This window comes from Lynx rufus, unplaced genomic scaffold, assembly GCF_022079265.1.
Source record: "Lynx rufus isolate CCGP_SWC_20201006 ecotype Redwood Valley unplaced genomic scaffold, mLynRuf1.p SCAF_12, whole genome shotgun sequence".
In the NCBI taxonomy this organism is placed as follows: domain Eukaryota; kingdom Metazoa; phylum Chordata; class Mammalia; order Carnivora; family Felidae; genus Lynx; species Lynx rufus.
Window position 1 is genome coordinate 30,604,946 of NW_025814826.1, and position 18,696 is coordinate 30,623,641.

The 18,696-nt window shown below is 41.2% G+C and overlaps 1 protein-coding gene across 2 annotated transcripts in view; it reads right to left on the reverse strand.

Moving 5' to 3' along the window:
- TPD52 (tumor protein D52) overlaps nucleotides 1-18,696 on the reverse strand; it is a 112,282-nt gene that overhangs the window by 12,378 nt on the left and 81,208 nt on the right. For both annotated transcript variants that reach the window (XM_047074067.1, XM_047074066.1), the window contains exons 2-4: nucleotides 11,343-11,458; nucleotides 5,966-6,114; nucleotides 4,107-4,208 (exon numbers count right to left, since the gene is read on the reverse strand). In XM_047074067.1, the coding sequence (XP_046930023.1) occupies nucleotides 4,107-4,208; nucleotides 5,966-6,114; nucleotides 11,343-11,458 (367 nt within the window). The remainder of the gene's footprint in view (nucleotides 1-4,106; nucleotides 4,209-5,965; nucleotides 6,115-11,342; nucleotides 11,459-18,696) is intronic.

The following is an 18,696-nucleotide window of genomic DNA, read 5'->3' on the forward strand; positions in this document are numbered from 1 at the left end:
CACCCAGTTGTTATTTCAGTTGGTAACTCGGACCACACAGTCTGGACCAAGGTCTGGCACATGGTTAGTGTTCAATAAATACTTCTGAATGAAAGCATGAACGAACAAAAACTTGTAACTAAAATTAGGAAATATGGGCATGAAAGGTAGAAAAGTTCAATAAAGCTTTTCAAATTCTAATCGAAAAGTACTCTCTGAAAGAGAAGACATCATTTCTGTTCCCGTTAAGGGGTGAAAATTTTCAGCAAAATAGAATGGTCTGGAATAACCTTAATGAGTCCCAAACAAACAAAAAAAAGATATCTAGAGATTTATACGAAGAAATACACACATAAACAGGAGAAACTTCCTTTGGAAATAAAAGCAAAGTTAATTAGCACTTCCTCTTTAAATATATCAAAATTCTTGACTAATGAAGCTGCTGAATTACTATACTATACTATTAGTAACACTGAAAATGAAGTTTAACACTGGCACCAAGGAAAATGAGAAGGGTTTCTCTCAAAAAAATTCCAAAGTTTCTCTCAAAAACTTAAAGGCATGAATCAATGCTCAACACATACGTATAGACAATGAGCAAATATGAGATGGGTGGATATGAACACAACACCTGAGGGGAAAGGCTGGCTGTCCCTGAAGAGCTTCCCACGATAGTTCTCATTACCATGTCCCACATCTGGCCCTCGACCCAGCTGTCACAGACACCTAATTCTCAGGGGACTAAAAACCGATCTCTTTTCTCCTCCACTTCCTCCTCCTTGCACACCCACCTGGGGTGTAAGGAACATATCTAAATCCCAAGTATCAATTTATTAATTGACAATGTGACCTAAAAACTGTTGCAGGGTCTAACAATTCATGTTAGCAAATCAACCACAATTCTGTCCGAGAGTGAAATCATTGCCACAAGCTTGCTGGGTACACAGGGACTCAAAACAAAGGGAGGTTGACAGGATTAAGCAACTATTTCAAGCACTTGGCAAAAGAGGCCTCTCACATCGTCTCCATGGGAGCAAAGGCCTTGCTGCTGGGACTGAAACCCTCAAAATCTACTTTCCAAGCTTCCTCTCCTTGGACAGTTTTTGGGCCAGTATTTGCCACCGTGACTCACTGATCTCAAAGGTGCGGTTTTTCTTCATACAGGTTTTCTGTTATGTATGTTTTTATGTGTTTCTGTTTTATATGTTCTCATATACTTTTACATGTGAACACACGAAATCAGATCACAATCAGGGCTTCTTGGCCGAGAAATTTAAGTGACTTTAGCCAACTTTTAATCTGTGAGACTTACAAAATTTAGCTTTCAGAAAATAATCTTGTATCTCTCATTTCCAGGTTTTAATCAAAAGTCTTACTTAAACTTGCACGTATGGATACACAATATATTATTAGAAACAGGACTAAAAATGGCAGAGTGTAATCTCAATTATAGTTTTTAAATGAAATAAAAAAAGTTGACTGTATAAGGAGCTAGAAAAGAGGGGCAATACCTAATCTGTTCCTGGTCAATTAATAAGACAGCACATCCTGAGCCATCTTATGTGAATTTGCTTAATCTTAAAACTACAGAGAAAGAACAGGGATGTGTACTGATGAAATATTCCCCAACAGCACATACATAAATATTTTTACATTTTTATTTCTATCACATTGTTATATAATCCAGGGTTAACAGGGCTCTTCCACCTTAACTTATTCCTAGTCCCAACCCCCTTCCCCTACTCCATCCACTCAAAGATTGTAAGGTCTTTCAGTATGAGAGCCATATCTGATGTATGGTTATATTCCGTGGGCCTGTCCACAAAATGCAGTCTAACAGGAGCAGAAAGGATCCTGTGACTGAATACGTATTCACACAACTCAAACGACTGTGGATAAAGTGGTCTTAACAGCTGCCTAAAGCACTGAGGCCATTTTTAATTGAATACCAAAAATACAAAACCACCTATTTCTTGATCTTCTTATCCCTATGGTTGGCTCTGACTTCCTGGGCCAAGTGTCACTAGGCCAGAAAGGCCTCAGCGATAAGTTTAAGTTTCCTTACTTAAGCAGACAAACAGCTAGACTATAGCAAGTGACTGAGAACATAATTCGCACTAGAAGAACAGAGATGGAAGCAGCAGACCATGTTGTCTTTCCTGCTTACACTCTAAAGACCTTTCTCCAGCTTAGTTTTCTCTATTAATTGGATAAACAGTCTGTATGGGAGACAGAGAAGAGGTTTGCTCAGCATCACAAAGATTCCTTCTATAAGGCATGGTTTGGGCTGACATCTTTTTAATGTGTGTGTGGTTGATTGTTTGTTTGTTTGTTTTAGCCTAATAGGCTATTTTTCCTTTTGCAACCATGAAATTTCCTTACCTGCATATGCAAAGAGTATAGTGTAAAGAAATTTAAAAAATAGTAAAAACTATAAGCTAGTAAAACAAATACTGGAAAGTGCAGAGTAATGGGTATATTTTATGTCTACTTTACCACAATGAAAAAAAAAAAGTGATCAGAGTAACCTGTAGAAGACGGAAGACTGACATCATGAGGCAGTACATGTGCACTCTATTACAGAAGCATAATGGGACCCACGTGAAGGAGAATTCCAACATCCTTACAAAAGCACCAAAGAAATTAAAGCATCAAAAACAAACAAAGTCAGACATTAAAAGGGAGGAATTCTGTATGCCATGGTTGAGCTGTTTCTTTTGACCACCACCACCAACAAAAAAGTAAGAAATGTCAAAATCATTTCCATATCCCTGAACCACAATGTCCAATTATTCTTCTTTTAATTTATCTGTTACCCACGGTATACAAAAACCCTCCCTTAAAAATAGGTATGCACTAAGGAAAAAGATATTCCAAACGCAAGAAAAGTATGCAGTGGACGAACACAACCATCCAACGTGGCATAATAAAGTCTAATTAAGCACACTTGTCTTAGACACCGGCTACAGCTGCAGGGATGGTTCAAGCTGTCCTTACCTAAAGGAATGTGAAAAGGCTTGCATTCTGTAAGAAGCCACAGTAAGCATTAAAAAAGAAAGCAGGTTCTGGTAAATCTAAAACAATGGAATAACCTACTTTTTAAAAGTCGTGTAAGGCTTAAACTGGACTCTAAAGGTCTAGACAATCAAGCTGGCATAGAGAGACATGAGAGCACCTCAGAGATGTACATAAATTGCCAAAAGAAAGCAAGTAAGCTATGTTTATTACACAGACGCTTAGAATGATGATGGTCCAAATACAAGAAGTCCTTTGGATTTTTGGGTACGTAATAAATATACATTGGTTGCGAAACTTATTCAACCAACAAAATTCTGGTTGTAAAAGCTACATTCCCCACAAATGAAAAACACAAAGTCATGCAATCTGAGGGTTTTGTTAGTAAAACAAAAACACTTTCATGCCAACAGAAGCACAGCAAATTTAAACCATGTTTGTCACTTTCAGTGCTATTTGAATCAACATGGCGGGGGCAGGGCCGGGGGGGGGGGAGCAGGGTGGATGCACAAAAGCACTGTGAAGTGGTTTTATTAAAACTGCCAGGAAAATTCTGCAGACTCATCTGAAATATAGATGCAAAACAAAAAGCAAAGCTCAATATCAAGATGTGGGCCTAGGCATGAACGTAGAGAGAGATTACACATTAGTACAAACCAGGACACGGATGAGCATGTGGTAATCGCACCATGGTATAACAGTGTACCACGCAGAACTGAAGCCGGTCTCGGTCCATGCGTGCAGGCAGCACTCCTGGACCTGTCACCAGGAGGACCACAGGCTCGGCCCACAACCACAAACTTGCAACCACAAAAGACATACTTACCCTGCATGATCAGGAAGGACTAAAAGGACACAAATGCACAACCAGAATTTTCCAACAACCTTAAAAGTACTCACAAGATGATTATTTTGAACGCTATGCCTAAGAGCCAGAAGGCTACGCCTAAAATAACTGAGACAATATTTCAGGTCCTGGTTTGAAGGAGAGGCCTCCCTCACTTGAAGACAGGAGAATCCAGCATTATCCACAAAGTCAGGAAATACATGCAACCACAATGTATTTTAATTTGCCTCAGCTACTTAATGAGCAAGGAGAAATGAGGACATACTTTACATCTTCCAGCTTTTTGGTGATGACCGATCCAACAGATGAGAAAGCAGCCGATGCCTTCTGTCCAGCTTGAGATAAGGTTTCAGAGGTCTTTTTGTATCTATATTAAATTATAAAAGAACAGAGTAAAGAAAAGGTAAGCTAACCTTTTCTAATAGCAATAATTTAAAGAATGATCACCACCTCTTGGAGAGCTCTCAAAAACCTTTTAAAAAAAAAATTGTTTTTAGAACATCCCAAATCCTTCATAACCACCAGGACAACATCATCACATCGTTATATCGTTAACCATCATGCAGGCTCAATCTTCGGCAGTGCCCTAGGACAGCCAAACAGACGCCTATAAAGGCAGGGCCAAGGAAATCGGGGTAAGGGGTAAAAATAGTCATAGAGAAAAGCTGAAAATCAGCCAGAGGCTGAAATTATACCTCTTATTCTTCTCCACTAAAGCCAAACAAAAATGAAATCAAATTCCTCACATGCCTTTTATATCTTTATTCCCTAAAAAGGGACCAGAAGCAAGGTAAGGTCCCTGTGTACTTTTTATCCAAGTAAGTTATATGGCCGCAAAGAATTTTTTTTAATTTTGCATATCTGCAGAGCTACCACATAAGGACTTGTGGACTCTTGACGGAATACTGAAAATGACTCAAGTATGATATTTGCTATAGCATAAAGCTATCATTTACCACCTTCCTCTTCCCATCTACCCAGGGATTAATGAAGGACAAACAAAACCAAACGAACATGGTAGCTACAAAGAGGTTAAGATCCTCCTGTTATTGACAGGGATGCTCAGGCATTTTTACTTATCCCATCAAGAAAAAATACTAAAAATAAAAAGCTTATGGTGATTCACAAAGAATCTTATATGGACTTATATGGGTCAGAAGTGGACCAAAGGGGGTAGACACCCTAGTGTGTACCTAGTGTCCTAGTGTCCTAGTGTTGTCATGTCAAGATGCAGTCAGCCACACTGCTGCTGGTAACCAGCTCAGCGCATGGATGAACACAGACTTCAGGTGCACCTGGGTGGCTCAGTCAGTTAAGCGTCCAACTCTTGATCTCCACTCAGGTCACGATCTCCTGGTTTATGAGTTCGAGCCCCACATCGGGCTCTGTGCTGATAACATGAAGCCTGTTTGAGACTTTCTCCCTCCTTCTCTTTCTGCCCCGCACTCATGCACATGTGCTCTCTCTCAAAAATAACTAAGTAAACTTATAAAAAAAATTTTATAGAACATACTTCAGAATCTGTTACCAGAAGCTTGCTCCTCCTTATGCTAGGAAACAAAACTGCATCATGATTAAGGCCGTATCAAAATGTATGTGATCAAAAAGACAAGAAGATTAAGGGGTGGGCCTCTGCCACCAGCACATATCAGAGACGATGAGCCAAGAGTCTTATGAGGAAGTAAAAAGAAGACTGGCTCTGTACTTGGTCAAATCTGAGTTCAAATGCTGCCCTTACATTTTGAGTTTTGTGACCTCAAAACTTATCTGATCCGTTTCCTTCTCTCAGGCTATCTCACCACCCACCCTATTTGGTTATTCTGAGGACTAAGTGACATAGGTGCATTTCTGGCAAGTCAATATATAACATTTTTGGAACGTAAATGTTAGTTCTTCAACTCACATACGAGGCTGGTTTTCTTTCTATCCCCTAGAACAGTCTGAAAGACCAAAGTTAGAGAAGAGTCAGGTACACTTGAGAACTGGGCGGGGGGGAGTGCCCTGTGTAGTATAAAGAAGAGTCACAGAAGCATCCCTCAGCCCCTTTCAGTTCCCCTACCCAGACAAAAGGAGCAAAAGTGTCCTTTACATTCTCTAGAAAAATGTATGATCAAGGGGACATACGCAGATGTTGCTGTCACATCCTGCCAGCCTTTGGCAATGTTCTGTTTTAGTTCCTGCAGTGAATTGATCCCAAGTTTCCGTTTGATCTCTGCTAGATGCTTCTCTTTTGCTGCTAACACTTGAGACAGAGTCTGGATTTCTTCTTCTACCTATGAGGAAGGGAGATGGGGTAAAAATATAGCAAAGTTAATATTATTAGTGCAAAACTATACTAAAAGTTCTGGAGAAATTTAAAAACTTTTTTGATTCACTGATCTCTTTAAAAACCAGTTAATAAGTAAACTGGTTACGTGCCGATCTCTCCTGTAGAGCGTCTCTTCTCTTCCTTATATTTCTATCTTGAATTGTCCTCAGCCTTCTCCTCTCTCTGCGTGTCTTTACTCAACTATGTCATGGAAGCTTAGGGCTCGAACCTCCACACAGAAGATACTCAAATTATTCTAACATCCACTCTTCTGACCTCTGGTCTGCATTTCCGGCTTGCCAGTTCTAGTAGAAAGCCCCCAAAACTCCTATTTGTGTACCAAATGAAACCTATCTCTACTCTCCACCAAAACGCGCATAGCCAAGCCAAACTGAAAGCCAACCTTCCCATATATTTCATGTGAGTTTATCTGGAAATGTCCGTCCCAGGGCCTGCCAAAGCCACAGACATAAACAAATCAAACTATCTCCCCCGGAGAGCCCCACAGAAGTCCTGTGTGGACCCCCTGACACTGACTGACCAGCCTTAACTGGGCAGTTAGAGGTGGGCCCCTAACCCAAGGACAGCCAACCCATCAAGTAGCCACCAATCAGTGAGTGATGTGCCTGATGTAAAAAGAGATACTCCAGTCTCTCTCATTCAGAAATCCAGCTTGAGAAACTGAGATAACATTGGGAGAAGAAGCTGGGAAGACTTAGATAAAGAAGCCCTGAAGTACAGGTAGGGCACAGTGAGATTATGAGAAATGGAAGCCTAAATATACTCGATGAGGCCAAAAACTCTATGCAGAGGCTAAGAAGGACAGTAAAAGACTTACAGAGTAGGCCAACAAGCTGAGCCAGAAAAACAGAGGGAAAGAGGCAGACCCACAGAAAGAAACAGACCTCATGTGGGAGAGACCTTTTGTCCCAGGAAGCTGAAAAAGTGAGATAGTCATTAATATTCAACCCCTTAGAAAGATGCTTCTCTTGGCTTGTTGCAAAACCATATTCTCAGCCTTGACCTCACACTTCTATGATTTCAAAGACAGCATGGACTTTAAAAAACAACATGTAGTGCTATTAAACTGTTTTCACTGCTGATTAAATCTTTAAAGAACACAAACTGAAGAAAAACAGTACTCGACAAAAGGAGAGAAGGATAAATCGAATGTGATGTGGCTACCAAAACAAACAAAACATAGTTCTGAAGATGGCATTATTAGAAGATAGGTCCAGAACAAAGATAATCCTCTGTGCTTCTCATTCTGCACCAGTTTTAGAAGTCATTTGTAATTGGAATATGGAAAGAAAAAGGCAACAATGAATGAACGAGGTTCAAAATCAAGTAAATTAAATAATTTGCCCTAGGTCATCACACTAATAATGTAGGAACCAGAATTTCAACCCAGGTTTTCAGATTCTACTTCTCAGTTTACTGGTTAATTCTCATTGCACACTATTAGCTTTCCAATACCTCCTTCTCTATCCCAGCTCCGAATTTTCAGACGCTCCAAAGAACTGACTTAAAAGATACATACTCTACCCCGACACTTGTCTGAAGTTTTCACTTCCCCTAATGACAGCTGGCAAGAAAGAGCACTATAAATCTTACTGAACAATACATGACCCAGTGTATTCCCTACCTTTGTCGGTTAGATTGTGCTACCAATATACCTGGCTCAGCACATCACGGCTACAATTCCTTAATTCAACATATATATTATGTATCACATACTATGTATATAAAATATACATATTTCAAAATGGAAAAATACATATATATAAAAGAATGACCCTTAAAGCACAAAGAATATATCTGATAAGGATCTAGTATCCATAACACAGAACACACAACTCAATAATAAGGACAAATAATCTAATTAAAAATGGACAAAGGCTTTAAATAGACATTTCACCAAAGAAAATATACAAATGACCAATAATCATATGAGAAAATGCTCAATACCATTCATTAGTGAGAAATTCAAATGAGATCCTACTTCACCTCCACTAGGATGACTATAATAAAAAAGATCACAAGTGTTGGTTGGCAAGGATGTAGAGAAATTGGAGCCCTCATATATTACTAAGGGGAAGATAATGGTGCAGTTTGGCAGTAAACCACTCTGGTGGTTCCTCAAAAAGCTGAACAGAAGAGTTATCATAGGACCCAGGAATCCCACTCCTAGGTATATAGAAGGAAAATTGAAAGCATACAACTGCACAAAACACCTGTACACAAGTATTCACAGTGGCATTATTCTTAACAGCCAAAAAGTGAAAACAACCTAAATCTCCAACAACTGAAGAATGGATAACCAAAACATGGCAGATAGCTATAAAATGGAATATTATTTAGCCAGGAAAAGGAATGGCGTACTAATATGTCTTACAGCATGGATGAACCTTGAAAAAATACTACGTGAGGGAAGCCAGTCCCAAAAGACCACACATTGTCTGACCCCACTTGTATGCAATGCCTAGAATGGGGCAAATCTATAAAAATAGAAAGTAGACCAGTGGTTGCCAAGGGTTGGAGACAAAGGGTAGGCTGGGAGTGACTGCTAATAGAACAGGGTGTCTTTTTTGGGTGATGAAATGTTTTGAATTAGATAGTGGTGATAACTGTACAACCTTGTGAATACACATAAACGAAAGAGGTAGAATTTGATGGCATGCAAATTACATCTCTAAAATTAACCCAAAAAATGAGAGGGGATTTTTTTTATCCCTATTTTATTTAAATGTCTACAACGATCTCAGGCAGTGACTCTGATGTAAAACCTTTCCAAACTGAAAGCTATCATTTGTTGGGGCACCTGGGTGGCTCAGTTAAGCATCTGACTTCAGCTCAGGTCATGATCTTGTGGTCCGTGAGTTTGAGCCCTGTGTTGGGCTCTGTGCTGACAGCTCAGAGCCCGGAGCCTGTTTCAGATTATGTGTCTCCCTCTCTCTCTGCCCATTGCCTGATCACACTTTGTCTCTCAAAAATGAATAAATGTTAAAAAATTAAAAAAAAAAAAAGAAATAGATCAAAGGCTTAAATATAAGAGCTAAAAGTCTGAGAAAAAAACATAGGGGTAAATCTTCATGATCTGAACTTTCAAAATGGGTTCTTAGATATAACACCAAGAGCAAAAGCAACTAAAGAAAAATTAGATTTTATCAAAATTTAAATTTTTTTAATGTTTATTTTTGAGAGACAGTGAGCAGGGGAGGGGCAGAGAGAAAGAGGGAGACACAGAATCTGAAGCAGGCTCCAGGCTCACAGCTGTCAGCACAGAGCCCGATGCAGGGCTCGAACTCATTAACCACAAGATCATGACCTGAGCCGAAGTCGGACGCTTAACCGACTGAACCACCCAGTCGCTCCAGATTCCACCAAAATTTAAACCTCATGAGCATCAAGACACTGTGAAGAAAGTGAAAAAACATACAGGAGAAAATATATCTGGTAAGGGTCTAATACCCAGAATATATAAAGAGCTCAATATCTCAACAACAAAACAGACAATTAAAAGAAAAACTGGGCAAAGAATTTGAATAGATATTTCTCCAAAGAAGGTGTACAAGTGGCTAATAAGCTCACGAATGCTCAATATCATTAGTCATGAGGGAAATACAAATCAAAAGCACAATGAGATACCACTTTACACTCAGAAAGACAGAAAATAACAAATATTGGCAAAGATGTAGAGAAATAGCTGACTGGGATGTAAAATGGTGCCCCTGCTGTGAGTAGTTCGGCAGTTCCCCAAAAAAGTTAAACGTGGGGGGGCGCCTGGGTGGCGCAGTCGGTTAAGCGTCCGACTTCAGCCAGGTCACGATCTCGCGGTCCGTGAGTTCGAGCCCCGCGTCAGGCTCTGGGCTGATGGCTCGGAGCCTGGAGACTGTTTCTGATTCTGTGTCTCCCTCTCTCTCTGCCCCTCCCCCGTTCATGCTCTGTCTCTCTCTGTCCCAAAAATAAATAAAAAACGTTGAAAAAAAATTAAAAAAAAAAAAAAAGTTAAACGTGGAATTATCATCTGATGTAGCAATCCTACTTCTAGATATAGATCCAAAGGAACTAAAAACAGGTATTCAAACAAGTACTTTTAAACAAACGTTCCCAGCTCAGTGCCTACAATTATAAAAATGTGGAAACCACACAAATGTCCATCAACACACAAAGAGAGAAACAAAATGTGGAAGACACAAAAAATGGAATATTATTCAACCATAAAAAATAGTAAAGTACCAATACGTGCTACAACAAGAATGAACCTCAAAAAACATTATGCTAAGTGAACCTAAAAAATATACACAAAGTAACATATTATATGATTCCATTTAAATAAAATATCCAGAATCAGTAAATTCATACAGACAAGACATAAAGCTGACTATTGTTGCCAGGGTATGAGGGAGGAGAGATTGAGGACGCCAGTTTAATGAGTATGCGTCTCCCCTGGGAATGATAAAATTGTTCTGGAACTACACAGAGGTGATAGCTGTACAACAATGTGAATGTGCTAAATGCCACTGAATTGTACACTTTCAAGTGGTTAATTTTAAGAAAAAGAGAGAGAAAGGGATGGAAGGAAAGAGGGCTCAAAGTGCCTATATCCACAACACAGCAAAGGAGACGCCAGAGTCACTGATGGAGGGGCAAAGCCAAGGGTATCAGACTTAGTGCAGCCCCTGAGACGGTATCCACTATTCCTCCTCTCATCCATTTCCTCCATCACACTCTACTTCTCAGACTCCCTTCACCCATTATAGACCCTTTTTCCTATAAAAACAAACTGGTATCATGCTCTTGTATTTCTTCTCCCCCACTCAAGACCTCTAGGAAAAGTAAATGCATGTTGCTTTCTCTCCCCTGGAACCAATGATGCATTGTTACCTTGTGCTTTATTTATTTATTTTTTTTTTTCAACGTTTATTTATTTTTGGGACAGAGAGAGACAGAGCATGAACGGGGGAGGGGCAGAGAGAGAGGGAGACACAGAATCAGAAACAGGCTCCAGGCTCTGAGCCATCAGCCCAGAGCCCGACGCAGGGCTCGAACTCACGGACCGGGAGATCGTGACCTGGTTGAAGTCGGACGCTTAACCGACTACGCCACCCAGGCGCCCCTACCTTGTGCTTTAGAAACACAAATGACACTGTAAGGGCAAAACAGGAAGTTCCGAAAGGAATGCTTCTTTACCTTTGCAAGTTCTCTTCTTAGTTCTTGTTGCTCCTCCTCTGATAGGGTCTCTGTGGCACTGATCGTGGCTGCAACATCTTCTCCTTCCTCGGGTACTGGGTCTGTTCTCAGCAGACCTTGTTGGGGATTTAAAAAAAGAGTCCGTAAGGTATGAAGGCTGTGTAAAATTCTCCCTTAGGCTTCTTTACTGCCCCAATGAGAATAAAACCAATTAGACCGGATCCACACATCAACTTTCTATACCTTCAAATGACCTGGCTCTCCCTCTACAGGACAAAAGAAAGTCTGAGCTACCACTAAAAACCGCCAAATTGCACTCTGCCAAAATACGAATTTAAAAAATACAGCATTCGCTCAGATTCTGTTCGTTTCCACAATATAGTTACTGCAAAGGAGAAGAGTTAAGAGGCCAAGAATGGGATCTTGCCAAGGCTTCAAATGTTAAACTAGTAAATCAGACTAATTTACACTAACAAGGAAAGAGGTTTGTAAATGTCTCTAATTTCCTCTGCTAATCAAATCCAGCAACTTAACCTCAGTCGTGAACTGAACAAACTCAATGCCTACAAAAATTTTATTCCAGAAAAACTAAAATAATTTATTACATTTCTTTCCATTGTTAGTGGAGGTAGGAAACACCTTCCTGTAGCTTTTAAAAATATATATATATCATCCAGATAACCTTTAAAAAGTCCTAACGTATGCAGAAATGACCAACACTCACATAAAAGCTTTCCAAGTTATTTAAGACCAACATGGCCACACTCACTCCTCTGGAAGAGGGCCGACCACAGTGGTCCCTTCAGGAAGAATCTGGTATTTCTCAAGTGGCCAAGAAGGCATCTGACCCTCAGCAACCCTTCCGTCTCTCTGCCAACCAACCATGCCCAACGCTAGGGTTAGGTCAGCAAGGCCCCCAAACCTTGGGCGCAAAATGTAAGGTGGCACCAAAAAACTCAATATAAATAATTTTAATATTTTCATGCAATAGTTTTCAAATATCAAAGTTAATTCAAAGAATCTATGATGCACAAAATATCAAAATTTTAAGTAGGCTCAGTATTACTGATTTTTCCTTCCACCTCAAGGCTCCAAAATGGCTTTGCACAGCACTGTTTCTCATCTTGTTTTTTTTTTTAAACATTTTTTTAAAAGTTTATTTATTTATTTTGAGGGGGGAGGGGCAGAGAGAAAGGGAGACAGAATCCCAAGCAGGCTCCACTGTTTGCACAGAGCCCAGCGTGGGGCTCTAATCGACGAGCCGTGAGATCGTGACCTGAGCAGAAATCAAAAGTCAGACACTTAACTGACTGAGCCACCTCTGATCTTGTCTTCATTTAACTTTTTTTTAAGTTTATTATTTATTTTGGGGTGGGGGGGAGAGGGAGAGAGGGGGAGAGGCAAAGAGAAATGGGGGCAGGGAGAGAGAGAGAATCCCAAGCAGGCTTCACATTGTCAGCACACAGCCTGACACAGGGCTTGAGCCCACAAATCACTGGATCATGACCTGAGCTGAACCAACAGTCAGATGCTTAACCGACTGAGCCACCCAGGCACCCCCTGATCTTGTCTTTATTTAAAAGGTTAGGGGGCACCTGGGTGGCTCAGTTGGTTAGGCATCTGACTTCAGCTCAGGTCATGATCTCGCGGTTTGTGAGTTCGAGCCCTGCATCAGGCTCTGTGCTGGCAGCTCAGAGCCTGGAGCCTGCTTCGGGTTCTGTGTCTTCCTCTCTCTCTGCCCCTCCCATGCTCATGCTCTGTCTCTCTCTGTCTCTCAAGAATAAATAAACGTTAAAAAAAATTTAAAGGTTAGTATTTTGTTCATCCTCATTTCATTTTAATTTTTTTGAATATTGCATTAACATTGTCTGTCTTGATCACAGGGCATTTTGGTGCCCTCTTGAATTTTACAGCTAAGGCAGGGGGCCGCTGGCCTCACTTGTTTTACCGTAGTCACAGAGGTTTGGGTTTTCTTAGTCTCCTCTGGCAACAGAGTTTTTGCATAGGGAACTAGAGAAAGGTCTCCTCCTTCTCCTGCTCTTCGCCTCTTTCTGCCACTGGGGATTAAAGCAATCACGGTTCCACACCACCCCCACGTCCATTTCTGAGACGCGCTAGTTCAGCCATAGCAGCAATGTGGCATCCAGCCCAAAGCAAGATGCCAGGCAGCAGATGACAGACTTCACAGGCAGGCGGAAAAGGAAGGGGTGAGAATAACCACGCTGTTCAACAAGCAGCCAGCACCATGGCAAAGCTAAGAGAAGTATGTGGATCAATGACACAGCATGTATGGACATTGTGTACAAGGACAAAGACACCTGTTGCAGGGTCCGCTGCATATCAACTGCTAACGGTACTTAATAATTATTACAGCAATAATCATTAGCACAACAGTACCAAAACAGTGCCCACCGGAAAGGTGTTTACAGAACCGCTAAGGGCATAAACTACAAATAAAACAATTCCAAAAACCGAGAACCAGAGTTGCAAACAGAGAATGAGTAAGTCTTCTAATGCACAGACAATGTGACAGGTACAGTCCGTAGACGGAAAAGCTCAATGAGTAACTGCTTCTACAGGCCCCCTCTAAAATGTCTTCGGATGGCCCAAGTAACACTCCTGTGATAGAAACCTGACCATGTCCCCCTTTCCAGCTTAGAGTCCGTTAGTGGTTCCCTGCTGTTTTCAAGACAAAATCCAACCCGGTACTTTAGCACACAGGCCTTACTGGGCCCACCCCCTGCTGTCTGTCATTGGAACCCTCACACGCCGACTCCAGCCAAATCCGACTGTGGGTAAGTCGTGTATGGTCAGAAATCACTGAAGAGGGTCCATGTGTGCTTGCAAATTTATCCCCTGTACCACATTATGTGACGAAGAGTAGGAGACTGAGGACAGAAGAGGACTACATGGTGACAATCATATAAGGCAATACAGTACGAACCGTAACAAAGTTAATTGTAAACATTCTTTATTTTTAATGTTTTGCTCAGACTTCTCAAATCTCCAACTAGAACAAGACTCAAAAAAAAAAAAAAAAAAAAACAAAAAACCCTGGCTCTAAACCATGCCTTAAAACACAAAGCCTCTTTCATGCTTTTTAATAAATACTAGTTTGCAAATCTGCTTAAGAAGAAACATTTAATATGTAAGTACTAACAGTGGTTTATGCACAGCTGCCCAATTCCAAAAAGAATCTAGAGGGATTCTGATACGATTCAAGCATTTAGTTAGGCTACCAGGGAAATTAAATATCTCAGAAAAGGGGGTCATAGAGTTGTCCACAGTTGGCCTCAAGGCCTCCAAGATGACCTTTGAGATTTTATATTCCCAATCTAAGTAATTTAGTAATTACATGTTCTGCTTTTTCCATATTAGCCTCTAGGTGGCAGCAAATTATCAACCTTGAAATTTAAAGGCGAGGTTTGGGGGCGCCTGGGTGGCTCAGTGGGTTAAAACTTCTGGCTTCTGCGCAGGTCACGATCTCACAGCTCGAGAGTTTGAGCCCTGTATCCAGCTCTGTGCTGACAGCTCAGAGCCTGGAGCCTGCTTCAGATTCTGTGTCTCCCTCTCTCTTGTCCCTCACTTGCTTGTGCTCTGTCTCTCTCTCTCTCTCTCTCTCTCTCAAAAATAAATAAACATTAAAAAAAAAAGTGAGCTTTGTTTTGGGATAATCAACTCAGCAGAGAAAAATGAAAAATGAAGAACACGGATATCAAAATCACTGGCAAAACAGGACAGTCATGACTTCGGAAAATTATTAATAAGCCACAACCACACCCCCATAGAGTGCATTTCATTCTATGTATATCCAAATCTGAACTAAGTGGTCCAAATAGAAGTACAACACTTCTGTGATGTGCGGATTACCATTTACAGATGACAAAACCGAAGCTTACGGAGGTTAAGCAACTTGCCTGTGGTAACATACCTGAATACATGGAGTTGTGATTTTGAACCTAGAGGGTTTGATTTGAAAATACATGTTTAGGAGTGCCTGGGTGGCTCAGTTGTTTAAGCGTCTAACTTCGGCTCAGGTCATGATCTCATGGTTTGTGGGTTTGAGCCCCGCTTCAGACTCTGTGCTGACAGCTCAGAGCCTGGAGCCTGCTTCGGATTCTGTGTCTCCCTCTCTCTCTGCCCCTCCTCCTATCCCTCCCCTGTTCATTCTCTCTCTCTCAAAAAAATAATTAAAAAAAAAATTAAGCATATGCTTAAAGTCATTGATGTCCAAAGTACACATGAAGAGTAGGGGCTGAAGATCTGACTTGTAAGATCTCTAGAAACAACAATGATTAAGACTGTATGAAGGAAAAGAGTCTGGCAGACTAGATCAAAAGCAATCTCTGGTTCCAAACGTAAGGTTTCTCCAAACCTGGCACCTCAGAAGTTTCTCTATATATTATCCAATTTCCCATATGTTAAGTAAGAGTGCAATATTTATTGTAGAGGCAGAGTCTGCCTTTGGGGAGAAAAAAATAACTTCTCATTCACAACGCAAGTTGGGAAATGGCAAAATTTTAACATACAGGTTACTTAAAACTGTAATGCAAAAAAATCTTATTTAATCATTCATTTTAATGTTCCTTCCTCAGAATCTGATGGAAAACTGTTTTTAAAAGATGGTAAAGAGGGACAAAATACGATTAATATTTATTGAGGTCTAATATACAACCAGGGAGATTCATGTTACCTCCTTTTTGAAAAAGCATCTTACAACCAACATGTGATGAAAGGAGTACTTTTTATTCACACTACGAAACTGAGGCCCTCTGCGGTTAGTAATTTGCCCAGAATCACAGGTGAGATTAAAATGCAGGTTTTTCTGACTCTCAACTCTTGCTCCTTCGCCTACACTTTTTTACTTATTTATTTATTTTTGAGAGAGAGAGAGAGAGAGGGAGGGAGAGAAAGTTGGGGAGAAGCAGAGAGAGAGGGAGACAGGAGATACGAAGTAGGCTCTGCACTGTCAATGCAGAACCTGATGTGGGGCTCGAACTCACTAACCGTGAAATCATGACCTGAGCTGAAGTCAGATGCTTAATATCGACTGCATCACCCAGGCACCCCTCACCTACACTTTTTCTTAAGGAAATTCCAACCAGTGGGGAGGATAGAGAGCAGGTGACAGAAGGGACGAAGGGCATGCTGGAAGCAGAGGGCCGGGTCCTTCATTTTTTAATTTTTTTTTTTTTTTAATGTTTGTCTATTTTTGAGAGAGATGGAGTGTGAGTGGTGAAGGGGGAGGGGCAGAGAGAGAGAGGGAGACACAGAATTTGAAGCAAGCTCCAGGCTCCGAGCTGTCAACACAGAGCCCTACACGGGGCTCAAACCCAAGAACCACGAGATCATGACCTGAGCCAAAGTCGGGCAGTTAACCGACTGAGCCACCCAGGCACCCCCGGCCAGGGTCTTCTCCACAGGGACTTCCACTTCACTGAGGGTCACGAACGTATGTGGATCCCAGGCTGAAAGTCACAGATACCATCACTGAGCCCACATGACCAAAAATCGGAGATAATTTGTTCTATCTGGTTGTTTCTACATTAGCCACTTCCTCAATTCCTCTCGTTGTGCAAACAGCCCACCCGTCTCCCCCGGCACCCCCCTGGAGAGTTAGGTAGCAGGGAGAGCCTGCAGCCCACTGACAGGCAAACTGTTGGGTGCCCAGGTGAGAGGCCCACTGCCAAGGGAGTGACGAGGAAGATGAACAGAGACCAGGAAGATGATGCCCCATCAATCCTAAGACACAATTGTTTATTATACATTTACAACTTTGGACTTGAAGTGCACTGACAGCCAGCCAGTTAGGCAGTCCTTGTGGCAAAGCTGTTTATCACCTGTAAATATGCTCCAAAATTTGCAAAATGGGTGCCAGGTACTTAGAAAATCGCAGGCCTCTCTTTTAAGAAAGTCTGCTTCACAGACATCCTGTGTGAGGAAAATAAAGCAAGACACGGATTACTCCCAGTTGAAAAGCAATTCTGGTAAGTTACTGCATGTGAAGATGTTTCAGGAAAACCGAAACTTGGTTTACTTAACTACTATGCACAGGAGTGTCACAGTCAACATATATGTCTGATTAAATAAAAAACAGTGTTAATAAGCATAACATGTTTAAGTAAAATTAAAGCATTGCCTTTTCGTCTTTTAACTTGCAGCACTGTTTCCCTTTAACGAACAAATACTATTTTTTTAAATGTTTATTTTTTAAAGAAGGGGGGAGAGGGACAGAGAAAGACAGGGGGACAGAGGATCCCAAGCAGGGTGTGCACTGACAGCAGAGACCCCAACACGGGGCTCGAACTCATGAACCACGTGATCATGACCTGAGCCAAAGTCAGACGTTGAACTGACTGAGCCACCCAGGCGCCCCAATGAACAAATACTATTAACAGTACATCCGAGAATTTGCGGTTTCTTAGAAGAGATGAAATGCAACACTCCAGATTCCTGAAAACTCATTAGTAATTTGAGGACAACGAAGCTCTCGGGTCTTTAGCTTCAGTGGAAATGTGTGTGATGTGCTCGCATGGTAGGGAAGAACAGGAAGAATGGAAAAAGATTCCAGTCTTGACCATGTCTCTAGTTCCAGACTATAAAGCCCTGATGTCACACCCTTATCTTTTCATCTCGATACTACAAGCACCAAGAACAGAGCAAATGTTATTAATGCTTTATTTGAACAGATTTCCTGGTTAAAGATTGATTCAAATGAAGTTTCTCCTTATTTTCCGATGCATAGCCACCTCTTCGACACATACTCCCCAAAATTTCAACCAGGAAAGGAAGCAAGGCCTTTTTTTAAATACAAACTGTTTGTTTGTTTTTTTAATTTTTTTTAACGTTTATTTATTTTTGAGACAGAGAGAGACAGAGCATGAACAGGGGAGGGGCAGAGAGAGAGGGAGACACAGAATCTGAAACAGGTTCCAGGCTCTGAGCTGTCAGCACAGAGCTCGACGCGGGGCTCGAACCCACGGACCATGAGATCATGACCTGAGCCGAAGTCGGACGCTTAACCGACCAAGCCACCCAGGCGCCCCACAAACTTTGAACCTACAATTAAAATTAAGCCATGATGAAGGGTTGGGTGAGTACCTTTCTGCTCGGGTGCTATGGATGCATCCCAACCTACCCCACAGCGGAGCACCCACCGCAGTGGTTCTCTCCTCCCTGCAGTTCAGCTTTGACCTTTTACCCAATTAAGACCAACTGCTTCCCCTCAAGAGTTTCTATGATGGTCAGTTGAAAACTTTTTAGCCATTTTCACATCATTTCAGATCTGAAAAAAAACTTTGGATCATTTCATCAAAATACTTTATTGAATAAGATGAGGAAACTAGGGGCAGGG